Genomic DNA, 24276 nt, shown 5'->3' with positions numbered 1-24276 from the left:
AGCATTTCCAGGTCGATGCTTTATCCACTGCGCCACCACAGGTCAGGCTAAAATCAATGTTTTTTAAAAAGAGCAATTTAGAGGATATAAGAGGCTCTGTGTTGGCCCCCTCCCCATATCTTTCTTTTGTGGACTTTGCTCAATCAGTTCTCCGCACTTAAGTTCACACTTTATTCAGTTAATAAAATTACAGTTCATCTTTAAAAGTGTTGACCTAATGAATATATGTAAGTGATTTCAGGTCTTTGTATGGTCGGTGTGGGTTGTATTTTTAAATAACTATTTTCTTTTCAGTTACAATTATGTGTTTGTTGGGAAATACCAAAAATTACATGAAAATTAAAATCTTTGATAATCTCTGAACTCAAAAGAAAAATCTCTGTTAACATTTGCTTTGTATCTTTCCAGTCAATATGTAGTGTGTGTGTGTGTGTGTGTGTGTGTGTGTGTGTGTGTGTGTGTGTGTATTTTAATACAGTTGGGCCAAAACTGTATTTTGTTTGGTAGCATTTGATTTTCACTTAATATATCACAAATATTTTCTCATGTTCTCTGTTGGGCATTTGGAATGTTTATATTTTTCTCTAGTATAAATAGTACTTCAGCCTGACCAGAGAGTTGCACAGTGGATAGAGCATCAACCTGGGATGCTGAGGACCCAGGTTTGAAATCTTGAGATCACTGGCTTGAGCAAGGGGTCACTGGCTCAGCTGGAGCACTGTCCCTCCCACCCCCAGTCAAGGCATGTATGAGAAGCAATCAATGAACAACTAAGGTGCCGCAACTACAAGTTGATGCTTCCCATCTCTCACTAAAAAAAAAAATATCTTTCTAGATAGATAGATATAGTATTTCAGTGTGTATTTGGAGATCAGTTTTTGAACATGCCTGTATGTAGGTTTTATTGTTTGTCAGTCACTTAGAACATGATTCTGGCTTTTTTTTCTTTTGGGGTAAAATTGATATATCATTGTTAGGTGTACATGAATAGCGATTCAATATTTGTTTCTAATCAAAATGATCACCATAAGTCTAGTTAATTTTTTTTCTTGTGTGGGAACTTTTAAGGTCTATTCTCTTAGCAGCTTTCAAATATACAGTACACTATCACCTGTAGTCGCCATGCTGTACGCTACAGCCCTATGACTTGTTTGCTTTATACCTGGAAGTTTTTACCTTTTTTTTATTTTGTATTTTTCTGAAGTTGGAAACGGGGAGGTAGTCAGACAGACTCCCGCATGCGCCCGACCAGGATCCACCCGGCATGCCCACCAGGGGACGATGCTCTGCCCATCCAGGGCGTCACTCTGCTGCAACCAGAGCCATTCTAGCGCCTGAGGCAGAGGCCACAGAGCCATCCCCAGCGCCTGGGCCAACTTTTTGCTCCAATGAAGCCTTGGCTGTGGGAGGGGAAGAGAGAGACAGAGAGGAAGGAGAGGGGGAGGGGTGGAGAAGCAGATGGGTGCTTCTCCTGTGTGCCCTGGCTGGGAATCAAACCCGGGACTCCTGCACGCCAGGCCGACGCTCTACCACTGAGCCAACCGGCAAGGGCAGTTTTTACCTTTTTACTCCCTTCACCAAGTTTATCCCCCCCAACCCCAGCCTCTGGCAACCCTTAATGCGTTCTCAGTATCTATGAGCTCAGTGGGGTTTTTTTTGTTCGGTTGGTTGGATCTTTGTTTTGTTTTTAGAAACATATGCGCTCATACAGTATTTGTCTTTCTTTGTCTCACTTATTTCACTTAGCATACCTAGTGACTTAATACAGTACTATTCCATTTGAGTGTGTGTCACACACCACATTTTCTTTATCCACTCATCTGTATGTGTTTTCTGGAATAGAATCAGTGGGTCAAAGAAATGGTATATTGATGGTTCTGATGCGTTTTATCAAATTACCTTAAAGAATTTGCATCACCATTCATACCCACCTGCATTTATAGTGTCTGTTTCCCCAGGTTATCGTGTACACTCAGTATTGTCTTTTTTTTCTTTTTTTTTTTTATAGGAACAGAGAGAGAGTCAGAGGGATAGATAGGGACAGACAGACAGAAACAGAGAGAGATGAGAAGCATCAATCATCAGTTTTTCGTTGCAACACTTTTTAGTTGTTCATTTATTGCTTTCTCATATGTGCCTTGACTATAGGCCTTCAGCAGACTGAGTAACCCGTTGCTCAAGCCAGCGACCTTGGGTCCAAGCTGGTGAGCTTTTTGCTCAAGCCAGATGAGCCCACGCTCAAGCTAGCGATCTCGGTGTCTCGAACCTGGGTCCTCCACATCCCAGTCCGACGCTCTATCCACTGCGCCACTGCTTGGTCAGGCAGTATTGTCATTTTTGTAATGTCTTCCAGTTTGTTCAGTTGGAATAAAAATCTTATTTTAATTTACTTTATCTTTTTGCGGGAGGGGATGAGAAGGGGATGGGAAGTATCAACTTGTAGTTACTTCACTTTAGTTGTATATTGATTGCTTCTCTTGTGTGCCCTTACCCGAGGATCAGACCTCGGGTTCAAGCAACCAGCAACCTTTGGGATCATGTTGACCCTGCACTCAAGCTGGTGACCCCACGCTCAAGCCAACAACCTTAGGGTCTCAAATCAGGGTCCTCAGCCTCTTGGGTTGACGATCTATCCACCGTGCCACCACTGGCCAGGCTACTTTATCTTTTTCTTAAGCATTACTATCTTTACCTGGTCATTTTCCTCTTTTTAAAGTTTGTCATGAATTCAGGGATTTCTCATGCTTAAGCTGTTTATTGTTTGGATGACTAAGTTTGATATTCCATTTTATAGGGACACGGCTCTTGGTAATTGTAGATGAGTGGTGAGTGCACAGGGATTCACTCTGCTTTTCTCTACTTCAGTACATACATGTATGAAAATGTCCTTAATACAAAAGTACTTAAAATAATAGTCACATTTGATAGGTATGTGGCCCTTAATAAAATTGAACCCTTTTTTTTTTTTCTGCTCAGGAATATTTATTTGAAGTGCTGTAGGATTTCTACAAATTAAAATAACTAGAATTGGGGGAGGTATGATAATTCAGTGTCTGGTCATTGGTAAGTTGATACTATCCCAAAGATGCCTGGTGATTTTCAACTCTGCATTTGCAGATTTGTACGGACTCAGTAACATTGTAGCAACAATAACTGCTCTTAAAAAGGTAAAATGTAGTCCTGACCAGGAGGTGGCGTAGCGGGTAGAGCGTCAGACTGGGATGTGGAGGACCCAGGTTCAAGATCCCGAGGTCGCCAGCTTAAGCGCAGGCTCATCTGGTTTGAGCAAAAAGCTCACCAGCTTGAGCCCAAGGTCACTGGCTCGAGCAAGGAGTCACTCGGTCTGCTGTCGCCCCCGGTCAAGGCACATATGAGAAAACAATCAATGAACAGCTAAGGTGCCACAACGAAGAATGGATGCTTCTTGTCTCTCTCCCTTCCTGGCTGTCTGTCCCTCTGTCTGACTTTGTCACAAAATAAATAAATAAATAAATAAAATGTATATATTCTTCAGTTCCTTCATCTTTCTTTTTCAGATGTTGAGCATACTGGAGCTACCAGCGAGTTTTATGACAAGTTCACCATTCGCTATCACATTAGCACCATTTTTAAAAGCCTTTGGCAAAACATAGCTCACCATGGCACCTTTATGGAGGAGTTCAAGTGAGTATTGTGCCCCTGATGTTACAACTCGCTCTCTTGCAAATCAGTACTAGAGTGGCTGCTTAAAAGCTTTCACAGCTGGGTTCTTGGTGGCTGTTGGCTTGGTCTCAGTCTTCCTTCAGTTCCCTGGATGGTGCTGCTGCATGTGACAGGGCTGTCTCATTGTCTGCACTTACCAGATACTGCTGAACTTTAGGTTTGTCGAGATACCGTGGAGATGGTGTACGTAAGGAAAGAATCTATAAATATTCTGAGGTGATGTGTGAAGTGTGTCTGTGATGTCAGTGTTACATGAAGTCAAAATGACTAAAACAAGATTTTACAGGGCTCTTAAAGATATCAAGCTTTAGAGTTAGAAATGTCAGGAGTTTAGATTCAGAAGCAGTTCATTAGGGTTGTCATTTGAAGTGTTGCTCTTTTTAGTAAGTCCCTAACCCTTGATGAAAAACTTTTTATTACCTACCTGAAATTTTAGCACCTCTTCAATCTTGACATTAGTAATTCCATGTAAATTACTTTATGAAGAAAGAGTCAAGTGTTGGACTCTCGAATTATTCTTCGGGGAAATGTTGATCCCGTCTACTTGAGTCTTTTTTGCAGCACCTCTTTGGTCTCTGATCCAGTCTAGCTGTCACTTGTTAACTGGGTGACTAGTCAATAACACACGTTACCAGTGGAGTAACTACCTGCTAAATAGTTTTGTGCAAAGGAAACTGTAAAATAATCCTTTGTTGCCATGAACCGCGCTGTTGGTCAGAATGACATTCCAGTGGAGGCCTGGCGCAAGCTTAGGAAGCTGAGCAGACCCCAGCTTGACCTGTGTGGTGCTCTGGAACTTTCCGTGTTCCTGAGACCCAGGCCTCTGCCCTCGTTCCCAGGCACTGCTCTTACCCAGGCCTGGGCCGTCCGGCCCTGGTGGCACAGTGGTAGGTCCTGACATGTACCCCCTTTTTTCCTCTGGCATTTACAGCATTTAACCCAGGTAGGCCAAGCTATCTCCGCTCACCAGCGAGTCCCTCCATTATAATGTGACAGGAGGACCGTGCCAGAGATCGGAAGCTTCAGGTTCTATATAATGAGCTAATACCCAGTTTGATCACCATTGCAGCTTCATTTCTCTTCAGTGTGTCTTTATTTGTGAGGGGAATCTCTATCAGTAGTACTCTTGTCTCTCATAGGTGGGTAATTAATTATTTGTGCTTTCTCTATCCTGGTGAATTTAAGCATATTTTCTCTTCTAGTCTGGAAAAGTGTTTTCTCTACTTAAAATCATTGTGGCAGTGAGCCAGGGTGTGCTGGTAAACCTTCTTTCTGAAGAGGAAAAAGTGTCAGTATGTGCTGGTTTTCCAGGGTATAAATATATACTGTCACTGTTACCAAATTTAAGTTGCCACGGAATCTGTTCACAAAATTCCAGACTATTAGCAATTGGCTCTCTCATGAGGCATGCAAGGTGTCTCCAGCACATCACAGGAGTGAGCTTGTCACAATTAATTAAAAAGGATAACAATGTCTAAGGAGAGACTTGCAGTCCTTTAAGTTTCATGGTATTCAAGTTGTGCCAAGGTCGCTTGGCCCTTTTCTCTGGTTTGCGCGGGAAGATGTGTGACCATGTCCCATGTAATTGCCTTTTCAGCTCTGGGAAGCAGTTTGTCCGCTACATAAATATGCTGATCAACGACACGACGTTCTTGCTCGACGAGAGTCTGGAGTCCCTGAAGCGGATCCACGAAGTGCAGGAGGAGATGAAGAACAAGGAGCAGTGGGAGCAGCTGCCCCGGGTGAGTGGCCGTGTGGGGCCCAGCGACCCCACGCTGACTTCTGTCTGCGCCTTGTCTCCCCTGTGGGCGTCTGTGAAGTTATGTCCTGGGCTTGGGGCAGGAGAAAACTTCAGCAGTTGCTCTAAAGCTAAGAAATGAGTTGTGAAGTCTTTCCAGATGTGTCCAGAAGACTTGTTCTGCCGTTTCATCTTAGAGGGATTTTTGGAGAAGAGAGTTTTTTTTTGTTTTGGGTTTTGTTTTTTTTAATTTTTCTGAAGTTGGAAATGGGGAGGCAGTCAGACTCCCGCATGCACCCGACTGGGATCCACCCAGCACGCCCACGAGGGGGCGATGCTCTGCCCATCTGAGGCGTCGCTCTGTTGCGACCAGAGCCATTCTAGCGCCTGAGGCAGAGGCCACAGAGCCATCCTCAGCACCTGGGCCAACTTTGCTCCAATGGAGCCTTGGCTGCGGGAGGGGAAGAGAGAAATAGAGAGGAAGGAAAGGGGGAGGGGTGGAGAAGCAGATGGGCGCTTCTGTGTGCCCTGGCCGAGAATCGAACCCGGGACTCTTGCATGCCAGGCCGACGCTCTACCACTGAGCCAACTGGCCAGGGCCTGGAGAGAGGTTTTTATTTTGTTTTGTTTTGTCTGAATGTGTTGATTGAAATTTATGAAAGTAACTAGGAAGTAAATCTCAAATTCTGTCTGCTAGATAAGAATTTCTTGTACCCTTTAGGCATCTGTGTGAATACTGAGGATTTGGATGAGGTTTTCTTTCTTTCAAATGAACTTGATTTTTCTATTCATTAATTAATGGAAAAGAGATCTGTTTTGCCAGACTCCATGAAAAAACCATGCCTTACTGTGACAGCCCGTGACACTTACTGCAGGCTGTTGGACGGTCCCCTGGTCAGTCACTAGGCCCCTGTCAGCTAGTGCTGACTTCATATATTAATTAGTCCTATTCCTGGTTTTCTAAGGCTCAGAGTCAGAACTGCCTTCCAGAAGGAGTTCTCATGTGCAAATGGGGAGGACTAAGTTGTTTGTTTTTTTAACTTGGCATTAAGTAGCATTCTTAAAACAGAAATGTGCCTAACCTGTGGTGGCGCAGTGGATAAAGCGTTGACCTGGAAATGCTGAGGTTGCCGGTTCGAAACCCTGGGCTTACCTGGTCAAGGCACATATGGGAGTTGATGCTTCCAGCTCCTCCCCCTTCTCTCACTCTCCTCTCTCTCCCTCTCTCTCTCTCCTCTCTAAAAATGAATAAATAAAATTAAATTAAAAATTAAAAAAAATATATTAAAAACAAAACAAATGTTGTTGAGGTTCTAATGCTATGGCATCAAAAGGACCTTAAATGTAAGAAACTGAAGCACATTTAGGGACAGTTTTCATTCCACGTATACCTGCATCTTCGAGGGTATATCCTGATCTAGCCTACCTGCTTAAACTACAAACGTAAACCTCTGGAGGGGCTCTGCCAGGGTCCTGTGCCTATGCCACCACATTCCTTGAGTCACCACACTCCGTGAGCCCCTCTGATTGTGTCGAGATAGTGCCATGGTCCTTTTTTCCCTCCTTGCAGTGTTGACACCCACAGGGTGCCATCCTGCCCACTACCCTCATGCTCATTTCTAAAGACACTTTACACTTGGGCTACTGGGCCTCCAGACCCTCCCACCTGCAGCTCCTACCCCACAGATGCCGGCCAGGGCAGCTTGGAGGCATCCTTCTGAGCTCGCCTCCCACTGCAGTCCCTCAGCTCCAGTCTAGAGCAGTCCCGGGCCCTCGCACAGCGTGCTGGGGCCATAGATGAGGCCTCATTGGACGACCCCCAGTTTTGGAGCTCAGGGCTCCGGGTTTGAGACCTGTCACTGGCTCACATTAAAAGTTCCTTAATTTCTGTATCCTCATCCGTAAATCCGACCGCTGCTTCCTTGCAGGGAAGCTAGGAGAAGAGACGACAGAGGGCAAGCCCGTAGGTCAGGACTGGCCCAGGGACCGTGCTCTGCATGGATGGCTCCTGTCGTGTCTTCTGTTTCAGGCGCTCCTGTCCGTTCTGTGTACTGAATCCTACCCACCTTTGAGTGAGGTCCTGTCCAAATACTCGGGCTCGCTGTAGCTGCACAGTCTTGCCTTTGCCCACAGGCGTGTAGCACCCACCTGTGAGGATTTCCCTGGACCAGCTTGTATTATAAATGTTGGGATATGAGTCCTTGCACAGTCTTTGCAGTGCTTAATAGCATTTGTTTGAGATGACTGAACAGATAGTATTGATTTTGTCTGTTAATGGACGGGAAGAGGGCATAAATAATCCCTAACAAGTACAGCTTTAGAGGCCGTTTCTGTCTGACTTTGAAGTCACTTTCCTCCCTCCACCTGCCTGCCTACTCCCCGCCTCCCTGCCCTCTGCGCTCCCACACAGGCTTCCCTTCTCGCCCCACACTTGCTGCCTGGGCCGGTGTTTCCCAGCGAGGGTGCTGGTTGCTGTTTTCAATGTAGTAGAATTTCAATACACTCATTCCTTATTACGGATGACTGTCCTGAACATTGCAGAACATTTAGTACCTCTGGCTCCCGCCCATTTCATGCCAGTGAGGTGATCTCCTCCCCGAGTCCTCAGGCAACCAGGACCCCCTGCGCAGGGCCCGACACCGCCTCCCCCACCCGTGGAAGTCACTGCTGCATGATCTCCTCTGTTCTGAGGCTTCCAATGTCTGTGTTCGGAGGACACCAGAACGTGCCTGCTCAGCTCGGGTCTCCATAACCAGCTGTGAACCTGCCTCTCTGCTGGGCGGTCCATTAGGAAGCCCAAACTGAACTTGTCCAAGCTGAGCCCTGGTGGTGTCCTCCAGACCTCCCCTCCAAGTGTGCCCGGTTTCAGTAATGACAGGTGCGTCCTACAGGTGCTCTGGCTCCTCATTCCGAGTCTTCCTTGATTCCTCTTCTCAGCAAAGCCCCCAGGCTTTCTCTTAAAATACATCCGTAGCCCTGTCCGGTTGGCTCAGTGGTAGAGTGTCGGCCTAGTGTGCGGAAGTCCCGGGTTCGATTCCTAGCCGGGGCACACAGGAGAGGCGCCCATCTGCTTCTCCACCCCTCCCCCTCTCCTTCCTCTCTGTCTCTCTCTTCCCCTCCTGCAGCCAAGGCTCCATTGGAGCAAAGTTGGCCTGGGCGCTGGGGATGGCTCCTTGGACTCTGCCCCAGGCGCTAGAGTGGCTCTGGTCACGACAGAGCGATGCCCCAGAGGGGCAGAACGTCGCCCCTGGTGGGCGTGCCAGGTGGATCTCGATTGGGCGCATGCGGGAGTCTGTCTGACTGCCTCCCCATTTCCAGCTTCAGAAAAATACAAAAAAAAAAAAAAAAAAATCCGTATTGGGCCTCTTCCCTACCTCCACCCTGGCCCATCTCCGTCTGTACCGGGTGGCTGGTGTTAAATCTCAGCTTGCTCACTGTCACCACTCTGCTCAGCACCCTCCTGACTTCCCTGCTCACCATCAGGTCCAGGGTTAGTGTGGCCCAGAGGGCACTGTGGTACCACCCCCCTCACTGCCCAGCCCCGGCCAGGCTGGGCCAAGTGCTCACTCTTCCCTCCACCTGGCGCCTCTTCCTCCAGGTATGTGCTGGCTCACATCTTTCAGCTGTCCACTGAAACGTCACCTCCTCAGAGTCCCTCCCTGACCGCCCGTTCCGGAGTTGTGTGTTCGGGCCCCAGCACATGCCTCTCCCCTCCCCTGGTTTGTTTTCCATCACTCAGACGTGCGTGTCTGTTTGGGGGGCGTGTTCATTGCTTGTCTCCCTAACGGGCATCTGAGCTCTCCGAGGCCAGGGAGCTCTATTGGTCATGTTCAGTGCCTCCTGTGCCTGGAGGCAGCGCTGGCCTACAGGCGGGGCACGCAGTGCGGAGCTTCTCACCTTACTGTTCTTATGTCTCCCTGGGTCAGTCTTTCATTCCTTGGGCTCATTATTAACCAAGGGGCGGTGGACAGGTCACCCTACATTGTTGTGGCATCTCTATCAGGCAGGTGCTCAGAGGGACTTGCCCAGGGACACTCACTCAGACTTCTGCTGTTCTAGCTACTCCGCCTCCCCATATAAAGTGAACTGACCTCTGAGCACGTGTAACGCTCTTCACTGTGTTCCTGTATCCCACGCATCTCAGAGCCCTTAGAGTTCTACTCTGCTTCCCCCTGAGTCAGATACACCTCATTGTCTTGTCTCCTGGCCGGACAGGACTGATGGAGGAGGATGGCCCAGGGCAGGCATGCTGGCGGTTGAAGGCTGTGGTGGCCTAACGGTGTGGAAAGACGAAATGCACACACTGAGCAATTTATGGGCACTTGGTACAGGAGCAAAACCTACAGGCCTCGGTGTCATATTGCATATTTTTAAAGTACTGATGACTAAGTGAAAGTTGTTAAGGCAATGAACTATAACCTTTGTTAGAATCAATGTGTAACAGACAAGACATAAGATTCCCTTATTTCATTCTGTGTAGAACCTGGTGGTGACTTCTTTTTTCATAGAGGAAGCTGAGTCTCATGTAAGTTAAACAGTGTGGCAAGGTCACCTTATTCAGAGTCCTAAAGAGTTCTGATGCCAAAAGGAATAAACATCAGTGATCTGGAGAATTCCATGGTGTGGATGGTTCTGTCATTCCCTAAGGTGGCTTTGTTACGCACTTTTCCTCTGGTGAGCTGACTGTGTTTCTGTCCCATGTGGCATGTTGGCGAGCTGATGACCAGTGCTGAGATTTGTTTGGTATCTGCTCCATTTTCCTAGGATCAGCAGCAGGCCCGTCAGTCCCAGCTCGCTCAGGATGAGCGTGTCTCACGCTCCTACCTCGCCCTGGCAACAGAAACCGTGGACATGTTCCATATCCTCACGAAGCAGGTCCAGAAGCCGTTCCTCAGGCCTGTAAGTACAGACTTCGGGGTGTTTGCTTTGTCTGTTGGATTCCACTTTCAGATTCTGTCACTTACAACGAAATAGAGTTGCTGAATTCCTGGATGTTCCTGCGTCGCCATCACTGATAAGTGAAATACTGTTACCGACTATTCCCAGTTAGGCTCACCAGTGCACACAGCACGATGGTTGATAGAATGAAGTCTGCAAATAGTCACTTCCCCATTAACTCAGTTTACTCTCTGCTTGGACGGCATTTTGGATTGTTAATGTTGGAGCTGTGACATCTTTATCATTATTTTTTCCTGTATTTTAGTAAAGTCACATTGATTGCAAATGAAATAATATTTAGTAGAAATAATTGATAATGTATAAGATCTTTGGTTCTCTTCAGTGTAGCTTTGTTACACGTACGAAGCCAAAGGTTAATGAGAGCAATAATTAGGGTTTATGATAGATCAAAGGTTGTCAAAATGTTTGGCCTGGACCATGATTATTAAGACCTGGCTCCTGTCTCTGAAATCGAAACCGAGCAACATAACTGGAAGGTCTGTGCTTCGCCACAGTTGAGTGCCACCCTTCCCATCCCCACACACAGTTGAGAAGCTTTATGGTGTGGCCACGAAGGCAGTAACGGGGCCTGAGATTCGGTAGTTAATTGTCTGTTTGGAGATGCATTTACCATGGAATGTAACTGCACTACATGTTCCTCTGATTTCTGTACTCTTTCCTCCAACATCATCACCACACCCTGGGCTGTGTGAGCCTCCCCTTCCATCTCCATTCCAGCTCACATCTCTTCATAAATTCATTGCAGTGTATGAGCAGCGGAACATGATAGTCCGGATACCAGCTTCCCTCAAAGGGTTGCAAGTGAAATTTCTTTAAACTTTACCTGGAAAGACCAGACAGCGAATACTGGAGGTGTGTGAGCCACACAGTCTCTGCCACAGCCTCTCAGTGTCACCCACGCAGTGTGAAAGCAGTCACAGACCATGCACACACAAACGAGCGCAGCTGTGTGCCCATAAAACTTTATATAAACAGGCATCAGGACGGTTTGGCCCGTGGTTGGTAATCTGCCAACTCCTGCTTTAGCCATGCTTGATTTTTTATGTTCAGTGACCCTAGTGGCAGTGCCACCTCATTATTAGAAGGTAGGCAACATAAATACTATTTAAGACTTAATTGTTATGAGGTCTATATTTCTAAATTTTTCATTTTTAAAAAATAAACAATGGTTGGGGCTTTTTTTTAATGTTTATTTTATTGATTTTAGAGAGGGAGGAAGGGAGAGAGTGAGAAAGGCAAGAACATTAGTCTGTTCCTGTATGTGCCCTGACGGGGGGGGGGGGGGGTGGTGTCGAAGCAGCAACCTCTGTGCTTTGGAATGATGCTCTAACCAACCAAGCCATCCCCCAGGGCTAAATTCTTTATTTTTTAAAGGGAATTACTGAAAGCTAAGTCTCAGCGCTTCATGTCCATTGAAGTTAACTTTTCCCCAGGGCCGCAGGTAGACCTGAGCAGTCTGTACACACTGGCTGTGTCTCCTGCCCTGGTTTCCCTGCACCTGCTTTATGTGTTCTCCTTTGCTCCTCAAAACAATCCCACTTCAAAAGGAAAACAAATTACCACCTCTAGCCTACTCTTATCACTCCTTTATCCCACAAATTCTTAGTTAAATAAGAGTGCTTTACTTTGTGCAAAGGCAGATTTCTGAAAAGCTGCGTTTAAGTTGAATTCGTAGAAATTCAGTCATTGCATTTAATGAAAATCTCATAGCTGGAGGGGAGCTTTCACAGTTCCTTTTTTAGGGCCGGAGTCTGCTCCAGTATTCTCTGCACCCACTTCCCGTTTCAGGCCTGTGGGAGCAGTGTGAACCCAGCAGTACGCAGTCCTGTGTTGTCCCCAGGGGGTCACTGCATTATTATTCTGTAGCTGTCTCGTTTAAGTTGGCTTTGTCTCACTGGCCAGATTTAAAACTATTCAGACATACATTTTATCTCCTACTTCTTTTGCATTTCTCTCTGCAGCGGATAATAAAGAAGAATGGTTCACTGTCTGAATTGTCAGGGACTTCTGAAATTTATACAGAAGTAATGCACAAAGCAATGGCTGAAAGAGCGTACTCAAAAACTTGTGTGACTTGTGTTGTGATGATGGAATTCTGAATAATTTACCCCCTTTATTTGTTTCTCACAAATTTAGAGTGATCTTTGTTTTTATATTTTCTTTTTTTACATTGATTTTTTTAATTGAATTTATTCGGGTGACACAAGTTAACATAGTCATACAGGTTTCAGTTGCCAGGTCTATAACACATCTCTGTACACCATATTGTGTATTCACCACCCACACCTCCCCCCGCATTTCCCCCCCGCAAGTCAAGTCTTCGTCCCTCACCATTTATTCCCCATACCCTCCGCCACCTCCCGCACCGTTGATCCTAGCTTTTATAATTAAAAGCATGAATTTACAGGAAAGGTTGCCTTTTGTTGGTATTTGTAAATATTCTATCAGTCTCTAACATTCTGTTAAATATTAGAATTGTTGGGTTAGAAATGGGGAGTACAAGTTTTTTAAATACAATGTTTTCCTTCAGCCAGTAAGTAATACACAGCATTTACAAGGGAGTCTTTGAAGACTAATCCAGCCAATTCCTGTTTCTCTGCTGAAATGGGAGTTTTTGGTCCTTCTCACTTGTTTCAACAGAATGAATTTTCCTATTATCCTGTGATTTCCTAGGAACTTGGACCTCGATTGGCTGCAATGCTGAACTTTAATCTTCAGCAACTCTGTGGTCCTAAGTGCCGTGACCTGAAAGTTGAAAACCCTGAGAAATATGGCTTTGAACCAAAGAAGCTGTTGGACCAACTGACAGATATTTACTTGCAGCTGGACTGTGCGCGGTTCGCCAAAGCCATTGCCGACGACCAGGTCAGTGCCGGGGGAGCCGGCCATTTCAGACGGAGGCTGGGGTTCGGGCTGCTGCGCTGGGCAACCTGACTTCGCTACTCTGTGAATTTCTTGGCAGACCTGTGCAATTACTTATTCATCTGTTCCAGAATTTTCCCTGCTTGAAATAGGGAAGGTGATACTTTTCAAAATAAGGTCTGAGAAATTTTTAGTACGTAAATGGAATGACCACGGGGGCCAGGGATACGTGTCTGCTGTAAGTGGGGATGAAGTGATTGTTTCCTTTGGGCACAGAGAGCAGGATTTGGCTCCAGAGTCATCTCCAATTGAGTTCTGAACTCATGATCTCATGAACGGCCTTACTCGACAAATCCATTACCTCCCCAGAAAGAGCCCCGTTTCCTCAGGGAATCCGTCTTCCTTCCAAGTCCTCAGCTTCTGTGCTGCCGTTTTCTTTGTCTCCTGGTTTCTGACCTTGGATGGGGACCTCTGCCACCTTCTCTCCCTGTCTCCCTGCATCCCATGATCATGTCCATTTTCTGTTTTTCATGCCATAGCAACCAGTTCAGCCGGGACCCACCCAGCCTCACTCCTGCAGGGCTTCCTGCCCTCCACGTTCTTGTCCTGCATGGTTTGACCATAGAATAGCTAGTGTTCATTAACTGAACACCAGGCTTTGACTACTTGTAATCCTCACAAAATCTTATGATATAGGTTCGGTTAGATTTCTCATTTTAAAACGAGGCACAGAGAGATTAAACAGCTCATGTGGAGTCGGTGTGGCGTAGAGGCAGGGTTCGCATCTTGGTGTCTGGTCCTGAGCTCTCCACATAAAACGCCCCAGAGTTGCCATGCTTGCTTTTGTCTCTCCATCTTTGTTCAAATTTTTTATCCAGATATTACTCACATCTCAGGTGAATGTCCACATCATTGTGGACATTCTAGAAGGTTCTTTACCCACACCTCATTCAAAGATTGAAATAGGGGAAACCTAGATGCTTATAAATGGAGCTTAATCGAATGCCATTTTCTTTTTGTTCAAATGACTTAATTAATTGCAATACTCAATTTATTTATTTATTTTTATTTTTAATTTTTGTATTTTTCTGAAGCTGGAAACGGGGAGAGACAGTCAGACAGACTCCCACATGCGCCCGACCGGGATCCACCCGGCACTCTGCCCACCAGGGGGCGATGCTCTGCCCCTCCGGGGCGTCCCTCTGCCGAGACCAGAGCCACTCTAGCGCCTGGGGCAGAGGCCAAGGAGCCATCCCCAGCGCCCGGGCCATCTTTGCTCCAGTGGAGCCTTAACTGCGGGAGGGGAAGCGAGAGACAGAGAGGAAGGAGGGGGGGGTGGAGAAGCAAATGGGCGCTTCTCCTATGTGCCCCGGCCGGGAATCAAACCCAGGTCCCCCGCACGCCAGGTCGATGCTCTACCGCTGAGCCAACCGGCCAGGGCCATCAATGCTCAATTTTTTAATATTCAAATAAAAGGTTTTAAAACCTGTGGGAAAAAATATGGCTATTTGTGGCAAAAGAAGTTCAAGGTAAAACTGTCGCAGTAGTGTCTCTACAGCAACGCCAACACTTCAGTAATTCCCAGTATAAAATATTTAATTTTGCCCTTCCGATGTCTTACGATATAACCTTTTGGCCATTTATCCCCTGTGCCCCTTCCTGATGGGATAGGGCTGTGGCTCACCTGATGCATTATAAGTGGGCACCAAGTACAGTGTTTGTTGAACTCTAGTAATTTCGTTTTAAGAAACCGTAACTGAGGCTCTCTGGACGTTTTGGGTTGTAGAAGGTGCTCTGGGGATTGTTGCTGGGCCAGGCACCTGCCGGCAGTGTGCCTTGCCCTCTCCCCTCAGTTGCAGGGCATTAATAAGGGGCCTGGGTGTGTGTAGACAGACAGGTGAGTGTGCATACCTGTTTAGAAACTGACATTAAAAAAGGAAAGAAGAGCCTGACCGGTGGTGGCGCAGAGGAACACTGAGGTCGCTGGTTCGGAACCCTGGTCAGGGCACATGTGACAAGCAAGCCATGAACAGACGAAGTGAGGCAACTATGAATAGATATTCTCACCCCGCCCCCTCCATCCTCTTTCTATAAAATCAATAAAAGCTTTTTTACAATTTTTAGAAAGAAGAAAGAGTGAGGGCTTTCAGGTCAGGTCTTTTTAAGAGAATAAAGTATGAGTTCACATCCTCTCAGATTCATAACTGGATGTCGGCGTGAATCCCCAGATAGAAATGACAGGTCACAGGCTATGACCTCAGATTCTCCTATTTACATCGTTGTCGCTGTATGGACCAATGGCCAGTGTTTGTGTCATAAATGCAAGTCAGGATATACATTGATTGTTTTGGAATGGCAGATTGCTGTGAACTGGGCACCTGTGAGGTGGGTGTCACCACCCCCATTTTACGCTATGTAAGCGCGAGCTCAGCAGAGGGAGGGATTCACCTAGGATAACACAGCAGGTGGGTGGCAGAGCCAGAATCCAAGTCTGGGTTCATCGGGGTCTGTGGTGGGCTGTTGTATTCTGGACCACCCTCTCCCATTCATAGGCAGAAGTCGTGTCTGCTCCTGTCTGCAGAGCACCTGACTTTTAATAGCATTGACCCAAGAGCTGGTGAAGATTCAGGAGAATTTGATGATGAACTATATTGGGTTGTTTTCCCCATGTGTACCTTTTGGGAAAAGAGCTAAAACTCCCCTCCTCCTCCCATGCTGCTAGATAGAGCACAGTGCCATGCAAGGGCCAAATAGACTAGATCTCCTTCTCTTCATGTTTAAAGCTTAAAAGAAATGCATGTTTGCTGTAAAAATAATTCAGAAATTTTCAAATTCCCCCCATTTGCCTTAATCCTGAAGCCCTCCCCAGAGGTAATGACCTTGTTACATACAGTGTGGTGTGTATTATCCCAGTCTTTAGTATTTATAGCCATGTAGAAGTATTTCTATAGACACATTATAATTTTAGGGCTTTTTTAGGAAGAAAAAAAACAAACAAATTATACCTCGAGTCTTTTCTGCAGCTTGCTTTGTTCCACTTAAACTCTATTTCATTTCACCTTGTCTTTGCTCATCCAGAGATCCTACAGCAAGGAGCTGTTTGAGGAAGTGATCTCGAAGCTGCGGAAGGCTGGGATCAAATCCACGATAGCAATAGAGAAGTTTAAGCTTCTCGCTGAGAAAGTGGAGGAGATCGTAGCCAAGAACGCACGTGCAGAGATCGACTACAGCGACGCCCCTGACGAGTTCAGAGGCAAGTAGCCCACTTTTCTCCCACTGAATCCTTGGTTTGCATTACCTAGAAACAGGCAACATTAAAAGAACACATTCTGTGCTTTCAACTTTTTAATGGTGTGCCTTGGTCCTTTTTGAGACACTTTGTCTGAAATTAGGTTTGCCTACTTTTAGTCCATGTGGTAAAATAAAAGGGGAAAAAAGTCCTTAGTCTGATTGTAAACCAAGTAACAACCCTGAAGACTCGAAGGTCAGCAGTGGGGGTTGGCATTTTCTAATGACGGGTCCCAGCCTGCCCTCTTCGTCCTCCTCGCTGCCCTCTCCTCCATTCTTTCCTCCCGGCAGGCACTGCCAAAGCCGCCTTCCCTGCTGCAGAGCCGGTGTGCGTGCTTCTCTGCTGATTTCCCTCCGCACTCAGCCCAGTTGGGGCCGTGTGATTGCTGTTCCCAGGGACGTGTTTTACATTTCATTGGCAGGAGGGGCTTTGATCTGTTAGTGTGTTCTGTCATAGGTCCTGTTATTAGACTAGAATTGGCTTTGCTTTCTCTGTAGACCCGCTGATGGACACCCTGATGACTGACCCGGTACGGCTGCCCTCTGGTACCATCATGGACCGCGCCATCATTCTGCGGCACTTGCTGAACTCCCCCACAGACCCCTTCAACCGGCAGACGCTGACTGAGAGCATGCTGGAACCAGGTACGGGGAGCTGGGCTGGTGGCCTGGCGAACACCAAGCATAGGGGCCAGTATGACATAGCAATGCGGATTAATCAAGGGGAGGAACTTCTCAATCCAGAAACTCCCTAGTTGTGACACTTAATGATAAAGACACGAACCTGACCAGTGGTGGCACAGTAGATAGATAGAGTGTTGACCTGGGACACTGAGGTTCCAGGTTCCAAACCTCAGGCTCACCAGCTCGACCTCAGGCTCATCCAGTTTGATCCTGGGATCATCGAAATGATCCCATGTCACTGGCTTGAGCAAGGAGTCGCTGGCTCAGCTGGAGACCCCCCAACCTGTCCAGACTCATATGAGAAGCAATCATTGAACAACTAAGGTGCCGCAACTACCAGTTGATGCTTCTCATCTCTCTCCCTACATGGCTCCCTCTCCACCCTTGCTAAAAAGAAAAGACATGAAACATTCTTTGTTCTTTTTCACTGTAGAAGTCTAGTCGTTCCCATCATTCATTTCTTTCCTCTTCAGTCTACATTTCACTGAGTGAGTAAATGGCATTTTCTTTTCATTTGTGCAGATGACCAGCGTCATCTCTCGGGAAGAACCCTCCCACCTGCGGCATTAACCCTCCCCCTTCTCTCCGCAGTGCCAGAACTGAAAGAGCAGATCCAAGCCTGGATGAGAGAGAAACAGAATAGCGATCACTAAGCCGCCCCCTGGCCCGCCCTCTGCTGAACCGCCAAGGCCAATGAGGCGCGCAGACGCAGCCCCAGCGGGAGAACGCTCTTCGAACATGGAGGCCAAATGTGGCAAACATACTGCGAGCCCACCCAGCACGACCCAATGGTGGCCATCAGAAAGGACATGAATGAGAAGAGGAGCCCAATTCCTGTACATATATTTAAGTGACAAGCGCAGTCAAAAGCTTGAGGGACACGTTTTATGATTGATTGCTTGTGTAATGAAGCACGTCCTTCCTGTGTCACAATTTGGGGCTTTTGCAACGGAAGTTTTTTAGTGATTGATAATGAATGGGTCTGGGCAGCATCCCCTCCATCTTTTTTTTCCCCCCCTAAATCCAATATCCATTGATTTGATTGTGATTCAAGAACCTTGAACATTCTGCTGCTAAAGAATCTTCCCCACCTTCCCCTCCCTTCCCCTCCCTTCCCCTCCCCTCCCCTCCCATCCCCTCACCTCTTCTCCCTTCCCCTCCCCTCCCTTCCCCTCTTTTCCCTTCCCTTCCCTTCCCTTCCCTTCCCTTCCCTTCCCTTCCCTTCCCTTCCCTTCCCTTCCCTTCCCTTCCCTTCCCTTCCCTTCCGTACCTGCACTGCTGTGGATTTTTTTAAGAGAAGCAAAAACAAATAAATTTCTCTCCCTGGCCCTCCAAACATATATTCTGTGAGATAACTGTGCCTGCAACAAAGTGTTAATCCTGGGATCGTATTTTTATATCATATTCACATATTTGTTTTTTTAATTGGTGTTAGATGACATGATTAATAAAAAAGGCAAGATATTTTCAGAATTTGAATTTCAGTTTTTATTATTATTATTTTTTTCTTTTGAAATGTCCCTCTGAAGTTTTTTTTTATTCTAAGCAAAATGAAGAGATTCCCGTTGCTCTGGTCCTTGTCATAAGCCCTCTCTTAGGAATGGAAAGAGCAGCCGCAGCAAAGAGAATGTTTCCTTCTATCAGGATTTACATGACTTCGGGCTTGGGGGGAGGTTGGTGTTTTTAATTCTAGGTGACAGTTTGAAGACTTTCTGGTTACCCAATGAGGGTACTTACGTTCCTCAACCTTTTAGTCTGTGAGTTCAAGGCAGGGGTCCTGTGTACTATGCATCCTTTGGGGCTTGGCCTTACCAAAGCGAAAAAGGGGTGCAAGAGCTGCGGAGGTATGTCTGCTTGTAAAAAACACACAGGCAGACACATCCACACGCACGCGCAGAAACACAGAAGACTTTTTGTATTACTGCTCCCTACTTAATATACTTGAATTCTCGAATTTCCTTTGGGGTAAAAAAGGATTTGAAACCATAAAGTGTTTTGAAGAAATTAAGTCTACAAAAAACATACTTTCTTTTTTCTTTTCCTTTTTTCCCCCCTTCCACAGGCAATGTCCTCTGTTCGATTCCTAATGCAAACTACAATAAACAGTGATACACATTTAGAAGGCATCTTCTTTGAGTCTCTTCTTTCTGTGGAAAACAAAGGGGTGGGTAAGCAACAGGAGCCAAGTGAGTTTGCCTGGGTTCAGTTACCTTCCCTGGAGCCTCCTGGGAGTGGATGCTTTTATAAAAGGGAACTTGGGGATCTGGGTCCGTCTCAGCGCTCCGTTTGGTTCTGGTTCCACAGTTTGCTTCTCGGAGGGCGTTGAACTTGGGCATCATCAGTCTCTGTCATCCTCAAGTAGTTACCGGATCTAAAACAGCTTTCCCTGGTGACCTTTAAGAATTCTTAGTCAAGTGCAACCCATTTCATAACCACTTTCTCAGGCACTGCAGTTTGTAGAACTATCTACCAGCTTTTGTGAAAATAATAGCGAGCACTTATGTAGCATTTTCTGTGTACCAGGCACTACGCAGAAACCATCGCATTGGTGGTTTCATCCTCTGGAAGGCGGTACTATTTATTACCTTCATTTTATAAGGAAGATATACATCATTATATTTTCTTGACTATCCTCTTTGCTATCATTTTGTCTCTGATGAAGTTTGTTGTATGAATTGCTATCTTGTTTAATATTAAATTGCTACTCTGGTGTTGTTTTCGTTGATGTTTGGCTAGTATATCTTCTTGTTTTCCTCCTACCATTGTATTATGAAATATCACACCTATGCATAAAACGGCATAAAACATAGATGTACAACTTAACTACCATAAAAACTTCACTTGTATAACGAGCACGCAGGCAGAGAAATGCAACATTTCTAGTACCCAGAATCCCTTTCAGTGCCTGTTCCCACTCACAAGCCTCCCAACCCCATCCACAGGTAAGCGTCATCCTGGTTGCTATGGTAATCACTTCCTCACTTTTCTTTATGGTTTTGTCATTTAGCTATATAACGCTAAATACTATAGTTTAATACTGACTGTTTTGAAATGCCATCTTAATATATTTAATATTTAAATGAAATATACTTAAACCTGGCTTTTCTTGTTACTCTAGCATAAGAGTGAATATAGTCAGTATTGCTGCATTACTTAGGATTCATTTATCTTCATTGCTGTATATATATATTTCACTGTATAGATATAGCAAGATATTTTTTACCCATTTTACTGCTGATGGAGACTAGGTTGTTACCAGTTTGGGACTGTTACAGATATTGTGACTATGAACATTCTTAAATATGTTTCAGGGTCCATTTGATACTGGATTTTGGATTTTTTTTTTTTTTTTTTGTATTTTTCTGAAGTGAGAAGCAGGGAGGGAGAAAGACAGACTTTTGCATGCACCCAACTGGGATCCACCCAGCATGCCCACCAAGGGGTGATGCTCTGCCCATCTGGGCCGTTGCTCTGTTGCAACCAGAGCCATTCTAGCGCTTGAGGCGGAGGCCACAGAGCCATCCTCAGTGCCTGGGCCAACTTTGCTCCAATGGAGGAAAGTTGGCTGCAGGAGGGAAAGAGAGAGACAAGAGAGAAGGGCGAGGGGGAAGGGTGGAGAAGCAGGTGGGCACTTCTCCTGTGTGCCCTGGCTGGGAATTGAACCCAGGACTTCCACACACCAGGCCAACGTTCTACCACTGAGCCAACTGGCCAGGGCTGGATTTTGGATTTTTGACAAGTGCATTTTTTGCTTCTATTGAGAGCTTAATATCGGTTTTGTTTTAATTTTATTTATTGATTTTTAGAGGGAGAGAGAGGAGATGGGGAACAAGTGGAAAGCATCAACTAGTAGTAGTTGCTTCCTGTACGTGATTTAACCAGCCAAGCCCAGGATTTCAAACCAGCGACCTCAGTGTTCTGGTTTGACGCTTTATTCATTGTGCCACAACAGGACAGGCCAATATAGATCTTAATCAAGTTTTTTATTTTTAAAAAATATTTATTGATTTTTAGAGAGAGGAAGGGAGAGAATGAGAGACAGGAACATCAATCTGTTCCTGGCCTGACCAGGTGGTGGTACAGTGGGTAGAGCGTCAGACTGGGACGCAGAGGACTCAGGTTGAAAACTCTGAGTTCGCTGGCTTGAGTGTGGGCTCATCCGGCTTGAGCACAGGCTCACCAGCTTGAGCCTAAGGTCACTGTCTTGAGCAAGGGGTCACTCGCTCTGCTGTAGCCCCCCCATCAAGGCACATATGAGAAAACAATGAACAATGAAGGGGACAAAGGAGCCGCAATGAGAATTGATGCTTTTCATCTCCCTTCCTGTCTGTCCCTATTTCTTTCTCTCTCTCTCTCTCTCTCTCTCTCTCTCTCTCTCGATCTGTCATTAAAAAAAAAAAAAATTCTGTTCCTTTATGTGCTCTGACGGATTAAACCAGCAACCCCTGAACTTTAGGACACCACTCCAACCAGTGAAGCTATCTGGCCAGGACTAGTTTTTTATTTCAGGCTATAAATATGGTGAATTATACTGGTTAAATTTTGAATGTTAAACAACCCTTGCAATCCTGGGAGAAGTCCCCACTAGAACATCACATATTATTCTTTTTATATATTGTTTGAGTCGATTTGCTAAATTTTGTTACAAAAATTTGCATCTGGCCTTGGCTAGGTTCCAACATGCCAAGGTTGTGGGTTCCATACCAAGTCAGGGCACATACAAGAAACAACCAATGATGGCATGAATGAGGAAGGGCAAGTCAGTGCTTCTCTCTTTCTCTCTGTCTCTCTTAACACTGAAAAAGAAATTTGCATCTATTTATATCTAATATTTTCATTATAAGGGATATCGATTTCTGGTTTTCGTTTTCCCTTAAGTGAGAAGCAGAGAGGCAGAGAGACAGACTCCCGCATGCACCCCAACCAGGGATCCACCTGTAAAGCACCCTACCTGGTGATTATCTACCCATCTGGCACTGTTGCTCTGTTGCTCAGCAACTGAGCTATTTTAGCATCTGAGGTGAGGCCATGGAACCATCCTCAATGCCCAGGGCCAACTTGCTCAAACCAAGCTATGTTCCTCTCTGCAGCAGGGGAAGAGAGATAGACCGGAGGGATAGGGGTGGAGAAGTAGATAGTCACTTCTCCTGTGTGCCCTGACTGGGAATCGAACCCAGGACTTCCACTCGCCACGCCGACGCTCTACTGCTGAGCCAACCAGCCAGGGTCTGGTTTTCATTTCTTATAGATATATTTTTCTGATTTTAGTAACTTCCCCACTTTTTCTCTACATTTGAGGTGCCAGTTTTCAAAGTCACTACATTGCATAATTCAGTGATTCAGCATTATAACCTATGATCATATATATATTTTATATATATTATATTTTAAATATTTCTCCTCATTCTCTCTGGTGTCTTTCAGTAGAGTTTCTCAATCTGATCTTCTAGTTTACTAGTTCCTTCTTGGTCTGCATTTTCCTATTCAACTCTGCATCTGCAATTAGTTTTTCTAAATAATTGCTTATCCTAGACCCCTGGTCAGCAAACTGCGGCTCGCGAGCCACATGCAGCTCTTTGGCCCCTTGAGTGTGGCTCTTCCACAAAATACCACGTATGGGCGCTACCTCGATAAGGAATGGACCTACCTATATAGTTTAAGTTTAAAAAATTTGGCTCTCAAAAGTAATTTCAATTGTTATACTGTTGATATTTGGCTCTGTTGACTAATGAGTTTGCCGACCACCGTCCTAGACTTCTAGTTCCCAGCAGTCTCTCTTTGAAGATGTTTATTATGCCAATTTGAAGTTTTTGTTGTGTCTAGTCCATGACTTCTGCTTCCTCTAAGGCAGGGGTAGTCAACCTTTTTATACCTACCACCCACTTCTGTATCTCTGTTAGTAGTAAAATTTTCTAACTGCCCACCAGTTCCACAGTAATGGTGATTTATAAAGTAGGGAAGTAACTTTACTTTATAAAATTTATAAAGCAGAGTTACAGCAAGTTAAAGCATATAATAGTAATTACTTACCAAGTACTTTATGTCAGATTTTCACTAAGTTTGGCAGAATAAATCTTTATAAAACAACTTACTATAGTTAAATCTATCTTTTTATTTATACTTTGGTTGCTCCGCTACCGCCCACCATGAAAGCTGGAACGCCCACTAGTGGGCGATAAGGACCAAGTTGACCGGCACTGCTCTAAGGGTTTCACTTGATTGTCTCTGATTTATGACTGTTTTTCTCCTTAGATATGTAGTTATTTTCTCAAGAGTTCACAGTCCCCTGGGCATTATAGACTACCTGGATGATAATGGTAATGTGGAGTGAGCAATAAAGCTCAGGCTCTGGTCTGGTCTGTACCCTTGTGAGTGTGTGTGTGAGAGAGAGAGAGAGAGAGAGAGAGAGAGTGTGTGTGTGTGTGTGTGTGTGTGTGTGTGTTGGGGTGGGGACCATCTCAGAGGGCAGACTTGATGGCATTAAATTATAGGCCTCCTATGTCCCCATTTGCCATCTCACAGGCCACCCTGCCTTTCAAGAAACCTGTTTCTCTTCCCTGGCACTGAACTTCTCCAAGGGCTTTTTACCTTGGTCGTAGCACCTTGCCCTTGGGAAATGGAGGAAGAGAAGGGAACACTTGAGGTCAGGCTGGCTGTTCCTCCCCATGGCCAGGAGCCCCCCTCAAACTGCTCCCGCACCCCATGTGGCAGGGCCAGAAAGGAGTCAACGTGGGGGAGAGGAACGCAGCTAACTCAAGAACTCTTCCCCAAGCCTTCCTTCCCGGTGACCAAGCCCCTTCTGTCCCCTCACAGATTTTTCAGTTTTTATAGTTTCTGAGTCTCCTCTCCTCCACCTCTATCCAGGTGTCTCCTCTCAGTAGTTGGGTTCATGGCTTAGATTAAGCCTCCTCTAATTCTCCCCAAAACTTGTGTGGTGGATACAAGTATCTATCTCATTCTACCCATAAAGAAACTGAAATTCAGAGGGGTTTCATTACTTGCCTGCAACCACAAAGTTGCTAAATAGAGAAACGGAGGTCCAT

The 24276-nt window shown here is 45.7% G+C and overlaps 1 protein-coding gene across 2 annotated transcripts in view; it reads left to right on the top strand.

Moving 5' to 3' along the window:
* Positions 1-18712, top strand: part of UBE4B (ubiquitination factor E4B) — a 135787-nt gene extending 117075 nt beyond the window's left edge. For both annotated transcript variants that reach the window (XM_066270498.1, XM_066270497.1), the window contains 7 exons: positions 3537-3663; positions 5300-5444; positions 10205-10339; positions 13073-13264; positions 16340-16514; positions 17048-17194; positions 17825-18712. In XM_066270498.1, coding sequence (XP_066126595.1) covers positions 3537-3663; positions 5300-5444; positions 10205-10339; positions 13073-13264; positions 16340-16514; positions 17048-17194; positions 17825-17886 — 983 coding nt within the window. In that variant the 3' untranslated portion in view covers positions 17887-18712. The remainder of the gene's footprint in view (positions 1-3536; positions 3664-5299; positions 5445-10204; positions 10340-13072; positions 13265-16339; positions 16515-17047; positions 17195-17824) is intronic.
* The last annotated feature ends 5564 nt before the right edge of the window (positions 18713-24276 follow it).

Source organism: Saccopteryx bilineata, chromosome 3, assembly GCF_036850765.1.
Source record: "Saccopteryx bilineata isolate mSacBil1 chromosome 3, mSacBil1_pri_phased_curated, whole genome shotgun sequence".
In the NCBI taxonomy this organism is placed as follows: Eukaryota; Metazoa; Chordata; class Mammalia; order Chiroptera; family Emballonuridae; genus Saccopteryx; species Saccopteryx bilineata.
The sequence above is the reverse complement of the archived record's forward strand: the minus strand, read 5'-3'. Positions and strand labels throughout refer to the sequence as shown.